The sequence below is a fragment of the Quercus suber genome, unplaced genomic scaffold (genome assembly GCF_002906115.3).
Source record: "Quercus suber isolate HL8 unplaced genomic scaffold, Cork oak 2.0 scaffold_312, whole genome shotgun sequence".
Classification (NCBI taxonomy): Eukaryota; Viridiplantae; Streptophyta; class Magnoliopsida; order Fagales; family Fagaceae; genus Quercus; species Quercus suber.
Genome location: NW_027069768.1, coordinates 601898 through 616745, shown reverse-complemented (window position 1 = coordinate 616745; position 14848 = coordinate 601898). Strand labels below are relative to the sequence as shown.

Genomic DNA, 14848 nt, shown 5'->3' with positions numbered 1-14848 from the left:
TTTATCAGTTCTATAAAAAGCACTGCCAATGAGCACTAACTCAAATGGCATCTCCTCTCCTTGTAAGAATAAGGTGGAAGATGGGGCTGTGGTTCAGGACCCACCAGATGTGTGCATTTACCAATCAAAAAATATATATTATATGAAAAACTCTTTGACAAAAAAAAAATTTAATCCTCATATTCCAAAACTATATTAAAAGACAGTGCTACTCTATCGGTAAGCAGAAGGTGATCCTCCATGAAATTCAGCACAATACCCTCTTGACACTAACACAATAATTCTTATAATTCATAAATTCCTCATGCACAAAGAAACATGAAATTCTTTTTAGATTCTTTTCATAGAAATAGACTCTTAAATAGTCGAAATAAGCTTCTTCCACAATTTTTTGGGCACATCAACTCTATATCAGGTCTTTTTTCTTTTCTTTGACCCCAAAGGGAGGAACAAGGGAACATTCAAACTAGTGACCTCCAATTGTGCTAACCCTAGGGGTTTCAACCCTATATCAGGTGTAAAGTATACGCATAAATTTTTTTTTTTTTTTTGATAAGTTATATGCATAAAAAATTTAGAACCTATTGCATTAACGCTATTTTGCAAATCTAAGTACATAGATTCAAATGATAGTATGTTGCAAGCCAAAAAAAGGAAGTAAAACTCATTCAATGGAAAGTAAATTTAATTTTTACAAACTTACAACCAACAGCTTCTTGTCCAAGCTTTGCCATGTCCCAAACCTGTGGAGGCAAAATTTCAAAAATTAGCAAACATTAACCACAACAAGAAGCATATCGGTTATGATATCTGATAAGATACAACCTTCAATGATGAGTCTGAAAATCCACCAGCAACCAAAGAACCATCATGGGATATTGATGAACAGTTTAAGCTGGGACAATTTAAAAAAAAATATATATATATATATATATATAGGAATTTGAGTATCAAATATAACACAAGAAACAAAAATTAATCTTAAACCATCAAAGTTATGGAGATTACCCATTATGTGTGTTGATAAATGTATAGAAGTTGACAGATGGCAGTGAAACACTACTCAACTGTACACGGTTTCTTAGGTCCTCAAGAATAGACTTTTCTACCTCTGTTGAACTGAAGCAATCAATAAAAGATCAATCAATGGCCTGCAGCAGAACTTCAAAATTAAGAGCATTGTGTACTCTTACGCCAAGATCCATATCCAAAATTCATCCAACAAGTCTTATTTAAGAAAACATCAGCATCAGAATCATAACACAATGAGGACAACTAGATTTTATTCCACAGCATATCTTCTAATAAAATGTGAATGCAATTGGTATTAATAAATGTAAGGGCTCAACCAAACCCACATCTAACCTGGCTTGCAAATCTTACACTATGTTTGGGAGTTTACAAAAGTACGGAATGGAATCGAAGGGACTATGGTGTATTTTCTCTAGTGTGTTTGAGAGACATCAAAAAATGAATGGGACAGGAAGAAATATAATTTTACTACTATTTTTTACCCTTCACCTTTTATTTAGTTTTTCTTAGAATAAGAATAAAATTGATATTTCACCTCCACTTCATTAAATGAATGAGTATTCTTCTCACTTTTATAAGGAAAACTTAAGAGGGAATGGAATGAAATGAGCATTCCCTCCTAACCCTTCCATTCCTTCCTACCAAAAATTAGGACAGTAATGAACCAAGTAGTTTATGAGCAGCTCGAGAAAAAAATTGTTTATGTTTGTTTGTTTAGTAAACAAGCCAAGCTCAAACCCAACTTTGGGATTAATTATTAAACCAACCAAGCTCAAATATAATAATGTGCTTGTGAAGAAACTCGTCAACATGAAAGCTCGAATTAACTATATATCATACTATATATTTATACGTATACTTGTCTAAAAATATATTTATATATACTTGAAATTTGGTTGTATAATTTTGTAAATCGGATCATATGATATAAAGTTATTACTTGTAATAAAAATTCATAGATTCGTAAATGGGTAAAACATTTTAGTCATGATTTTACTATATATAGGAAAAGAATAAGTTAATCAAGTAGCTCATGAACAAACTCAAGCTTGCTCAACAAGTAAATGAACCAAGCTTGAACATGTAATCTTGTTTGGTGATGAGCTCAAGCTCAACTCGTGTTCAAAATAAAATTAAATGAACAAGTTTGAACTTTTAACACTCAACTCAGCTCCTTAAAATACCCTTCAATCCATTACTTTCCCCCCTCCCAAACAAGCTAGAAGATATCTAAATACTTAATTTACAAGGTAATTTTGAATTCAAGATATGATTTAAATTCAAAACTTTAACTCCCAAACGTAAAGTCCAATCTAGCATTTTTGGCCACAGCAAAGCAGCTCAATATATCAATGAATCTTTTAAAACCAACACATGTGAAGCAAGTATTTAAAAAGAGTACAAAAGAAAACTGATTCCAATTGACAAATGACCTAGACTACCTGCTAATTATGTTCCAGTTGACTGCACTAAAAGAATCAAGTAATCAACTCACAATTTAGCAAGAAAGAGAACTCAGATTTTGTTCGAGGATGGTGTGATGACGGGTTTTGTTTTTTTCTTATTCTAATAGTTTCATATTCTGGTACAAATCTATAAAACTCACCTATCAAAAAAAAACAAATCTATAAAACTCAGTAAAGCAAAACCCCACCAATACCATAAACCATTTCATATTCTGAGCCAAACTATAGATATATGATTCAATGAAATAGAAGTTGATTTTTTTTTTTTTTTTTCAATAATCCATTACTTAAATACTTAACAATAGAAAGGGACTTTTTAAATCTTTTCTGGCACCAGTCAAACAATTTGATAACCCTATATACAATCCTCAATCACCCCAATCCTTTGGTAATTAAGAAGTACAAAAGGGGATAAAAACAGACATCAAAGCATGGTTTCTGCTCATAGTTATAACCTTTGTGTAATGACAAATAAAAAAGATAACAGAGGATTCCAGAAAATACATTACTGGCAAAGCAAGCTCTGGTTTAACTCGTGGTGCCGTAATTACGGCATTGGCCTCAAGACGCCCAGTTTTCCCTGTTGCACTTGCAGCCTTGTCTTTCTTCAACTTTTTTGTTGACGTGCCTTGCTTTCCTCCTTCGATTGATCTTTTCTGAACAAGAAACAGACAACACAAAAGTTGAGAAAAAGAATCCTGAACGCGAGACCATCAATCAAAATGTAAACAACAGTATGACAGGAAAAAAAAATCATTGATAACTTAGTCAAGTATAAATATTTAGATTTGGGAAAAAATCAAAGGGATTTTAAGAACAATATACCTTATTCTCATCCAATTCCCCCTCTTTCGTTTCTCCTTCAGCCTTTTCCGAATCTGAAAGCAAAAGCCCACTCTTTTCCAAGCGTTCTTCTAAAGAATCTTCAAGCAGCTATAACAAATATACAATAAAGCTCAAAATTAAATAACCGACCAGAAGAAATACACATTTATTTAGTTAACTAACCTTGGCATAGAGCTTCATAGCTACATTAAGGCTGACTGATATTCAAATACCAAAAATCGCTTTAAAAAATATCATATGCCAAAACTAACTTTCAACAATGCCTAACCCTAACAACAGTCGACTTAAGGCCAATTTGGGATGGATGCAACTTTTTCATAAGATGAGAAGCTGTAGTTGCCTAGAAAAGCAACCAAGGACTGCTTCTCGAAGCCACCCTAAAACCCCAAGCCACTTCACAAACTTGGTGAAAGTTGCAGCACCTTTGGAGGAACCAAACAAGCTGTAAGTAGCTTCTACTTTTTTAAAGCTGAAGAAACCCTGGAAAAGCCCCAACAAATGGAGCCTAAAACTAAAGGCAGCCATGTGTAATTTGTTACAGCACCATAGGGGGGTTAATCATAAATGACTCCTTTGAAATTTACAACAAAATAAGTACAAAAATATCAAACGGCTTAAAGAATGCCTATTACCAAAAGATGGGAAGTTTACCTTCCGGTGAGCAGTCATCAACAGCATGAACGCTTTTTCAATGAGTTTAATTACTTTATTAAAATTCAACAGCACAAAAACTTTGTACTTTTTTTTTCACAATTGCATTCCCCCGGGGAAAATGTCATGAATTCAATCAAAACCATTCTTAAGAACTCAATTCAATACACAACATTGGATAAGACTCAAATTCTCAAAGTTAAACCTAAAAAATTTAGACCAAAAGTAACTCAGATAATCCTTCCTAGTTGCTAAATGATTCTTTCACGGTGGTAACCTGCATGCCACATATTGACCAGCTTACTTTAATCACTCAAAAATCCCATACAAGCATAATGAATATATTTAATATGCAGTTGAAACTATAACAAAAGAACACTTAAGACACCACATCATTTTGAAAGTATATATTCATCGAGAGCCAAACTCCTTATTTTGACTAACTCAGATTCAAAAGTTCACAAGTAAAATATTAGTGTAACATCAGAATTTTATTTTAGCAATTCAGTAAAAATTTCAGCAATATTTCCATCAACATTCAACTTAATGTTTGCATAAGTTAAAAAACCCATACCTTAAAAGCAAAAGCTCTATCAAAATCAATGTCAAATAATTTAAAACACAGAACAATAGACATATATGGGGCAGTTATTTGGCATTTCAAAAAAGATGAAAGCCCAGAGTATATTATCCTACTAACTTGCAATAAAAAAAAGATGGCCACTATACACAATTATAAGACTGCTATCCTTTTGAATTTGAAAATATATTCTCCCTTTTGATACATAAATAAATGGAACTCAGCATCTTTTATGACTCACCCCCCATTGTATTTCCTTCTGATTTATCTGAGTGGCCTCATCCTGGCTGCTTCCAATAAGTGTAACAACTTCGGCATCATCAGAGATTGAATTGGGCTGTCCCGGAGAAACTGCAAAACCAGATATAAAGACAACAAAAAATCTATGACCATAACCCAACATATAAATTATAATATACATATGACCAAAAGGCAAACATTTGTACCTTGAAAGTTAATATGCTCATTTATAATCCCAAGCATTATGGTCAATTGTGTCTTGTGTAGATACTGCAGCAGAAGCTCATAGGAGTACTGGCAGGATAATTTACAAAACATATTTCAGCAGAGTACCAACATATCTAAATGATAACCATCAAGCAACTGTTGAAGTAACATCAATCTCCACAGCGATTAAAGTAAACAAGGCAAGCAATAACTCATAGCTAAAAAGAAAAAGAAAATCGTGTCTGCAGATAAAAAAAAAAATTATAACTAATATATTTGTAATTACAAATACTAGTTGTCATCTATCCACCATCTAAAACTCAAACAAAGGTTGAAGTTGGTATACCATCATTCTAAATAGATATAGCACCAGAATCATTTTAATTCAAATATAGCATACATCCCATAAAAAATAAAATAAAATAAATCAGATCCAAATATCTAGAAAGTAGTGGGTATAGCCGTATAAGCAGATAGACATCTACCCCTCTTGCAACATCAGATCACTCCATATATCATGATAAGAAAAAGAAGATAGCTATAGCTTAAGGACAGTCTACATACATTATAATGAGCACATATATAATAATCATTTCAGAAAATTTTAGCAAATTCTAGAGCAATCATAGTACATTAGGATATTGATAAGCATACCAATCAGATATTTGATCCATAACAAAAATAAGTCCAAAATCCACTGAAATTCCCAGCTTGCATGATTTTATGTGTGGTAAGCAAAATGAAGAGAATATTACCTGAAGATATAAGGTTAGGGAGTCTAACATGTATACCATAATGTGCAATCTCCTAAAACACAACTATTGCAAAGAAACAGCAGCCAAAAAATGGAGTTGAACCAAGTAGCTGTATTCGATGCACAACAGTGGATGCTTTTGAAGTTACACACATGGTTTTAAAAACCAGTCCAGATAGAGAACCAGAAAAGGGAGTGGTTCCTGGTTTTCTGCTTGGACTGAGGTTCAACTGGTAGTTGAACCATTGACGTCATAAATAATGTTTTAATAATACAAATAAATTAAATCAATTATTAATTTATAGTAATTACTGAAAATTTTCAGATAAAATTAAATCAATTTTCAAGTGAGTTTTCTCATCTTTTATATTTTATATATTTTCTGTTACAAATTAATAAATTTTAATCCATATCTATTTGGGTTTGCCAATATCTCACTCCAATTACCCTGCCCACATCTACTCTAACCCAACCTAACCAATCTGATAGCTGCTAAAAAAAGAGTAAAATGTAAAAGTTATAGAATAATAACTAATCTAGATTAGTTCTTTATAAATAATAAGAAAAATATAATGTAGATGATTTATAAGAAAGAGTTATGCTAATAACAAATATGCATTCCTATCAATTCATTTCACAACATTGAAACCCCCATGCCCTCTTTCTTTTTCACACAACTGATCTGTTCCTATCCAAAGCAAACAAATGAGCAATCCCCTCTTCTTTCACTGATGTGGGTTTGTTCCTTAGCTCACTTGTTTCTCCTTAACCAGACCACTTAGCTTTTTATAATCTCACGATTCAAAATTTTACTAGAAGCTAAAGCATCTCGTTTGCTTAATAAATCACATATCTTATAAACCCAATCAAACAAGTAAATTGTCTGATCAGGTTTACTTATCCAAAAAAAAAAAAAAAAAAAAAAAACCTTAAAAGGGTTTTGCTTTTGTTGACTAGTGTTGTATGTGTCATTGTCGTGAAGAGACAGTGGATCAGTTATTGCTTCATTGCAAGAAGGCTTCTCAGTTGTGTGTTTTTTCGGATCTTTTGGGGTTACTTGGGTCTTACGATGAACGTTACTAGATATTATTTTTGGTTGGAGGAATTGGTTGGGGAAGCACTCATCAGACATTTAGAATTTGGTACCATTATGCCTGATGTGGTGCATATGGAAGGAGCATAGCAGATGCACATTTGAGGATGTGGATAGTTCAAGATACCAATTACTTGCTTCTTTCTGTGGTTATTTGTTTGATTGGTCTCAGGCTTGGGGACTCACATCTAGTGATTCCCTCCCTTTGTTCATATGTTCTCTTCTCTCATGTAATTAATTTTCTGTCTGTTTTCCTTCCGTAGTTTTTGTCTAGTCTTGTACTTTTTTTGCATAAAGTAGTTTTTTTTAATAAAGACTTTTCTTATTTATTAAAAAAAAAAAAAAAAAAAANCTGATCAAATAACTTACTTACTAGCTAGCTTATTCCCCTCATCCCTGGATACAAAAACAACCAACATGTGTTTCTAGAAACTATGCAAATTACTTCTGGATCCATTGAGCGACCTTCAAGTCCTAGGATTTCTTAGTCTGCAGAATTTTTGGATGAGAATTTCACCTCTATTAGCCCAAACTCAGGATGAAAAAGATGGAGGCTTGGAGATAGAGAAAGCAAGAAATGCAGAATTTCAGAACAGTTTCTACAGTGTTTTGGCATCCTCACTGAACAGGTTGAACCAGTGCAGTTCCCAGATTTAATGGATGAACCGGCAGTTTTCAGTTTTTACTGTTATTTTAGATTTTCAGTTTTTAAAGTGAACTGGGCCGGACTAGGACCCTGTTCAAAATAGAACCAGCTGGTCTGGTCCAATTATTAAAACCATGGTTACACGTTCCTACATGAAAACAAATAGAGTTGAACACAAGTAAGTGCACATGCAGGCATTGCTGTCAGTATCGTACAATGCATATTGTATCGTGTACAAAAAGTTCTGTATGCGTATTGTATCGTGTACAAAAAGTTCTGTATCATAAGGGCATATCGTAAGTATTCATGAATTGTACAATACATAAGTGTGTATAGAATATCGTAAAATTGTACATATTATATGATACTTAGACAAGTGGGTTAAAATAAGTTTTTTTGTTTAAAATTTGTGCTTTTATTTGAATCCAACAAGTTGTTAAACTTGTTTTAACATAAAATTATTGGGCTACTTAATTGTGCCCAATAAAATAACTTGTCCATGATTTTTTACCCCTCTCTTCTCTATTACTCCTACAAATTTGGACTACACACTTAACGCTTAACTTTCATATTTGCAAATTTATTTTCTATATTATCTATAAGGTATTAATTGACATTTTATATTATTTTGTTATAAGTCTAAGAAACTAGAATGCCAAGAAAAAAATATAAAGAAAGTTATTAGAATAAAAGAATAAGATATAGTAAATTCTGATGACAAAGAAGAAAATTTAATGAAGAAATAATTTCGCAAAATGATGAACATTATAATAACATTGACTTACATGAAGTTGATTAGGCAAGATGATGAGTATGATGAAAAAGAATTATCATTTTAGCTCATTGTCATGTATCACTTTTGTGTTTAATCAATTTGAATGTGTATGTTATAAATACGTGTCAATTTGATTTATTTAGCTAGCTTTGTTAAACATTATTGTATAAGTACTAATTAAATTAGTCATTAGTTGAATATATTTTAAATTTATAATCAATATAATTTTTATATGTATGTCTATAATTTTTTTATTATAAATTTTATTAGGTGCTTGTGTTTCTTACAATACACAATACAATACAATACGATACACGATACACAAAAATAAAAAATCAATTCACAATAGGATTCACATATTGACAACTATGCATGCAAGTATGGTCCAAGTTATGATGCAGCCATGGAATATTAACTTGCTACTACTTTGCAAATTTGTCTATTCAACATTCACTTATGGCCTTATGAGACCCACGTGTGAAGTTCAATTGAAGTATAAGTCGTGTGATTTCTGAGGTCTAGGTACGTGTTCTAGGGGTTAAAAAAAGTTTCTAATTTGGGATTTTATTTTACAAGTTATGGTCAGTTTTGCATTCAGGCGCACTAAACTTTCTGATGTCTAATTATATGTGTTCTAGGGGTTAAAATAGTTTTTAATTTGGGCTTTATTTTACAAATTATGGTCAGTTTTGTAGTCAGTATTCATGGACAGACTATAAATTCTGCAACCTTTGCTGATTAAGGGTATTTTGGTAATTTAGTTGAGTCCAGAATTGTCTTGAAGATTTAACTCCTTTTGTTAGTTATTCCCTTCATAGGTTTTTAGTTTACTAGTCAAAATAGAAGTCCTAATTTTTTTTTTTATTTGCTGAGTAAATAGGGGGGGGGGGGAGGTGGGGTTCAAAACCCAAACACTGGGCACTACAAATGGTGCCACTACCACTGGGCTAGTGCTTGAACCCCACCCAGAGTCCTGATATTACTAGTACAAGAAATAATCTATACACACACACACACACACACACACACACACAAGTGTGTGTGTGTGTTCTCAATTTACTCATAGAATAGGAGTTGATTAATAAAAAATATGGAGTGCTTTGAGTATTGAGGTATGTTGGCCTTATTGTTCTTTTTCTCCTTTTCTCTTCTCTGTCCCTTCTCTTTGATATTCTGTCCCTATTCACAATACTGTTTATTGTTTATTCTGTTGTTCACAAATCGTGAGCATATTCGATCTCCATTTCTTCTAGCCTCTTTGCAACCCTAAATCAAATCTTTTCTCTTTCCCTACAAAACCTAAGTCATTCTTCAACACTAAGCCTTCTTTCTAAAAGTTCTAAACCACAAATCCTCCTAACCCTAACCCACCATGAGCACACATAGACAAATTCCCTAACTTGTATATGTTGTTTCAAAACAGGATCACCTTGCAGATGGCAATTAATGCCTTACAATCATTAAAAAAATTTAAGTTTAGTTAAAAATGGAATTCCATACTAGTGACACATTGAGGAAAAAGGGTTTTGCTTTTGTTGACTAGTGTTGTATGTGTCATTGTCGTGAAGAGACAGTGGATCAGTTATTGCTTCATTGCAAGAAGGCTTCTCAGTTGTGTGTTTTTTCGGATCTTTTGGGGTTACTTGGGTCTTACGATGAACGTTACTAGATATTATTTTTGGTTGGAGGAATTGGTTGGGGAAGCACTCATCAGACATTTAGAATTTGGTACCATTATGCCTGATGTGGTGCATATGGAATTATTAAAAAAAAAAAAAAAAAAAAAGGAATTCCATGCAGAAGTGTAGTGCGATAGGCATCATAAGCCTAAGCTATATCAATGATCTTGAGACACAAATGTGGAACATATAGGAAAAATGGCTCCAAGGTAACTTAATAGGTACTATGACTTGCCAATGATCTCTGCCTCAATTGGTAATTCCTCTCTTCATAAGTTCTAGGTGGAAGGTGAGGTCATGGATTCAAGACCCATTGGGTGATTGTAACTAACCAATAAAAAACAGGTACTAAGAATTGAGTGAACTAAAATTAGAATAAAAATAACCTGCATTCATTAAAAAATTATAGGAAATACACTTTATTAATAAAATAGATTATTTCATGCTCACAATGGCGAGCACTCCATAACCTAAAAGAACTACAAAAGAAATAAGCACAAAATAGTAGAGATTTTGTGAAACCTATAAGAGTGCTACTATTCGTAAGACCTCGGGCTTGGGACTAATCAAACAGTCTTTTTCTACAATAGCCACTTCAAACATAATGGTACAACATTCCAAATATAAATTGCCTTTAATATTAACAAGTTCACTCAAGAGGAACAGGATCTTACCTGACATATCTTTATTTTGACTTTGCTGTGCCTAAGAGAATGAGCAAATTCCATCTCCTAAAAAAGAATATGATCATAAGATTATTTTGAATTACAATTTAGCCATATAGAGAAAGGGGAATGTGATATGAAAATTCTAAAATAATAATTACCTCCAGATGAGAGGGAGAAAGAACTCCTTCCAACTTTTGAAGGTCTCGTGAGTGCATCATTTCATGGTCTTCACGGAAGCTATTGAAAAAGGTTCGAGCTGGAGATACCAACCATAATCATTAAACATATAAGCATTACAGTTGTTGCATTTATGAGCAACTTTGGTGAGTTTGAAGGGCAAGATACAACATAGTAAGAAAACAACAACATTAGTCACGTAAAAATAAACACATAACAGTCGTTACGATAGTGGACCACTTCAGTTAATTTATGATATTAGATACAAAACATTAAGAAATAAGCTCAAAATATACCTTCTTGAATATGCCCTTTCACAACCAGATCCATGAAACAATGAATAAATACAGGATAAAGCACACGAAGCAACTCATGCTGCATATGTTATAAAGCTGATTTAGTCGAATCTTAAACACCAGGATTATGAAATGAATTTCCAACTTAAAGCAATTTAAAAGCTAGTTACCTTGTATAAATCTAGTGAACTATAAGTCCAAGACCTTAGCTTGCTATATCCATCCTGATATCGTGCTGGAACATTCTCCAATCTGAAAAACAAGAACATTCAGTATATAATGAAAGCAGCTTTATGAGAAAGAACAAGAGCATAAACACCCAAAAGAAAAAGTATTTTCCAATCCATTTAATGATCGCCCTCAAAAGAATGTATTCAGTAGAAAGAGACCAAATTTAGTCCTTATATCAGCAATGCCAATTACCTGCTACAGCAATAATTACTCTAATTACCACAAATATCCTAGCTAAGTTAGAAACGAGCAATGATTCTCCCCACCTCTCATGTTCTTCTAAGTTCTAAATCGTGGCACAACCAAAAGACTTTCAAACTGAGGATCTGAAAACTTTGGGAATATTGTTTGAGAAATTTAACAACTGCTCTTAGCAAGTCCATAAAGAAGCCACTCAAGCCAGCCAGACCAATATTGAGGGAACCACACTTAAGAGCAATTTACCACAAACAAAGGCATGTATTCACATAAAAAGCAATGCATGTTACTAATCCGTTCAACATCTTCATTCTAGCTTATAGTGAATGATGTAAAACCATGGCACATTGATGGTCAACACCTTAGTTGGATTAAAGCCGTGGTGGGTTTTGTCAACTGTTGTGTGGACATACAATGTAAAGTTGGATAACTTTTATTTTTTTTATTAGTATGTTACACACACATCTGGTGGGTCTTGAACCCACGACTTATCCTCCACCTTGCTCTAAAGTTGGACAAACTGTTCATAGAAGTTCCTAAAAGAACAATCTCAAATTTTTATCCCTGAAAAGAATAAACCACTGACACATCAACAGGTAAATTTTTAAAGTTGCAATAGGAAAACTTCAAAACTGGATGAGTATGGTAATGCATCTAATGAAAACAAATGTACTAGAATGTCATTTTATGAAAATAAATACTATCTACACTATTTATAAAATGTCAAGGTAAAAAATATCCGAACATTTGGGCACATGTTCCAATAATGATGCTAAAGATGAATATCTCGGCGCATTCACCAATAGCAGTCATTTTATATTTATAGAGATGAGAGTAACCTACAAGCACAACATATTCACTAGCCCTCTCACTTTCCACTAGTTTATTTTGCATGACTTACAGTTTAAAACAAATTGAACAATGATGATATAATACCACTGATGCTCTAATTTTCCAAAAAAAAAATTAGTTCACTATATATCCCCCACATAATTAAAATAAATAAAGAAATAAACCCAACTCTCACAACATAGAGAAGTGTCAATGAACCATAGGCAAAACCAGATCTTTCCTACACGGTCCCCCTACTATCCAACCCACCAAAGAGTAGAAGCCCACAGAGCTTTACGACCAAAAAAAAAAAGAAACATCAACAGGATCCTAGAATAAAACATGGGTAGGCAACAAAATAACCATTCTGAGAAAGAAGTGTCAGAGACAATAAATCAAACACTTAAACTACAAAACGAAAAACACAGAATACATAACACAATCTCAAAGTTTTTTTTTTTGGACCTCATCCTCCACCTCCACCTCCACCCACAACATTATTCAATGATAGAGAGGAATGCTACACATAAAATGAATCAATTTCAGTGTTTTATTCCTTTTCTTTCACGGTTTTTGAACTAGAGCCCATTGGCTTGCTTTTGAACAAAGTAAGTTACTTGTTCCTTTCACATTCTTGAAATTTTACATATATATAGAGTAATAGAGAGAGAGAGAGAGAGAGAGAGTACTCGGAGAATGAGAGGAGGTGCTTGGCGAAGTCAGGGTCAGTGATGGAGTTGGTGGAGATGGAGGATGAAGAATTGTTCTTGCTCTGATGTTGTTGAAGTTCTTCTTGGAAAGCGTGCTCAGCTTGCTTAAACCCTTTCTTCTTCAAATACGCTACCACGAATTTCTCTAATTGATCTTCCTCCATTTCTCTCTCTCTCTCGCTCGCTCGCTCTGAGTGAAACACTGGTTTAATTTAGGTATTGCAGTGTTCCCTGTGAGAGCACCCGGCTGTACCACAGAGAAGGTTGGTTTGCTTTGTTCAGGGCAAAAACGCAGAGTTTTGTATGTTGAGCTGACTTTCTTTTTTTTTTTTTTTTTTTACGTATGACATTTTAGCTTGATTAATGCAGGTGATTTTAATACTTGAATATGTAAAATTGAGTCTATTTTTTATTTTATAATGCATATTGTCTTATGCAGATGCTCTGGTTAAGTGTGTATTTAACATTGGCTTAAAAAATCAGTTTTTTTTTTACTGTTTAACTTATTTTTGCTACTATTTATGAGTTTCATTATATTATTTCAGGTGCCTTTTAGATTTTCTATAGTACTTTCAGTAAAAAAATTTCAATTTCGACTAAATAAGTTGTTCTAAACATACTCTTAAAAATGAGTTCCGAAGAAGGCTTGCAAACAAATAAAAATATCACGTAGATCAAATGGCCCGTACAAGTTAATAAATCCCACTTCGGGTTCACTGAGTTCCAATTGGACCTGAAATTTGAAATTCTCTATAAGGTCCACAAAAATGGGATTTGGTCCAATCACCAACAGGCCCATCACTGTGTTTTTGTGTAAACGGTGCGTCCCAAAAAAAAAAAAAAAANAAAAAAAAAAAACCCAAATGGAACTCAAGTGTAGGAAACTCAAGTTTCATTATTATTATTTTTTTTTAAATGGAACTCGAGTTCCACGTGTTTTTTTTTTTTTTTTAATCCACGTCAGGTGTTATCCAAGAGTATATCGAGTTTGGGAAATTCAATTTTGGGTTGGAACTTGAGTTTAACAAACTCGAGTTCCAAAAACAATCCAACTTACTAAATTCTTTCAACCACATGTTATTAATTTATCTAATATTTTTCTAAAAAGATGTTGTTGAGCAAATTTTGCCCTAATAGTCCCTTTTCTTCTTTTCAAATTATTGATTCACCATCGAGTTTGGAGCAAACGGCCTACTCATATCATAACTCATCTATTATTATTATTATTATTATTATAATTTTGAAATCCTATACACGTTGGGAGGATTGTTTAGTGGGGAAGGTCCTTTGGAGGGCGTTGGATCAAAGTGGAATGAGTTACCTAGCACAGAGATTCCATTTGTTCCATCTATGTTTTAGTCCAAGTTTTTATAAAGTAAAAGAAGTATTTTGTTATCTCCGAGTCTGGGTGAAGAATCCAAACACTTATTACCTTTTTTCTATGTTTGGATGAGTAGGTATCGAAGCACTTGACTTCTGTCCTTCTACATTGCTCTGTAAAACTATTACCCACGTTACCCGCGCCATCTCCCATCCAAAAAGCGTATATAGAATCTCTCCAGGCTATTTCCTGATTGAGATAATATTAATAACAAGCCAAGCTTTTCTTTTCTCTTTTGGACAGATCCAGACATAAGTAAAAAGCTTGATAGCACCGCAACCTTTTTTCTATAATAAATTTGAGGAGGAAACTAGAGTCTATAATTTAATAAATTTGATTTTTACGAGTGCATATGGTGACACGAAATAAATTGGTGGTGGACTTGTA

General features: G+C 33.1%; 1 protein-coding gene across 1 annotated transcript; it reads right to left on the bottom strand.

Moving 5' to 3' along the window:
* Positions 1–213: 213 nt before the first annotated feature.
* On the bottom strand, positions 214–13367 carry LOC112005972 (transcription initiation factor TFIID subunit 5). Its single transcript, XM_065782741.1, has 13 exons — positions 13060–13367; positions 11281–11362; positions 11111–11189; positions 10796–10893; positions 10644–10700; positions 5022–5109; positions 4817–4926; positions 3324–3431; positions 3003–3154; positions 1009–1119; positions 826–895; positions 704–743; positions 214–269 (listed from the first exon to the last, which is right to left on the bottom strand). Exons 1-13 carry the CDS (start codon positions 13242–13244, stop codon positions 214–216), a joined length of 1236 nt encoding a protein of 411 aa, XP_065638813.1. The 5' UTR covers positions 13245–13367.
* Between the last annotated feature and the right edge of the window lie 1481 nt (positions 13368–14848).

What these genes read in the sequence shown, in the direction of transcription:
- LOC112005972 (XM_065782741.1), bottom strand. Translation starts at nt 13,244, where the DNA reads ATGGAGGAAGATCAATTAGAGAAATTCGTGGTAGCGTATTTGAAGAAG. An exon ending in GAGCTTGCTTTGCCAGTAAT is followed by an intron (nt 1,120 to 3,002) that starts GTATTTTCTGGA and finishes TGATTGCTTCAG; the next exon opens with TTCAACAGAGGTAGAAAAGT. An exon ending in TGGACAAGAAGCTGTTGGTT is followed by an intron (nt 270 to 703) that starts GTAAGTTTGTAA and finishes TTATTGTGTTAG; the next exon opens with TGTCAAGAGGGTATTGTGCT.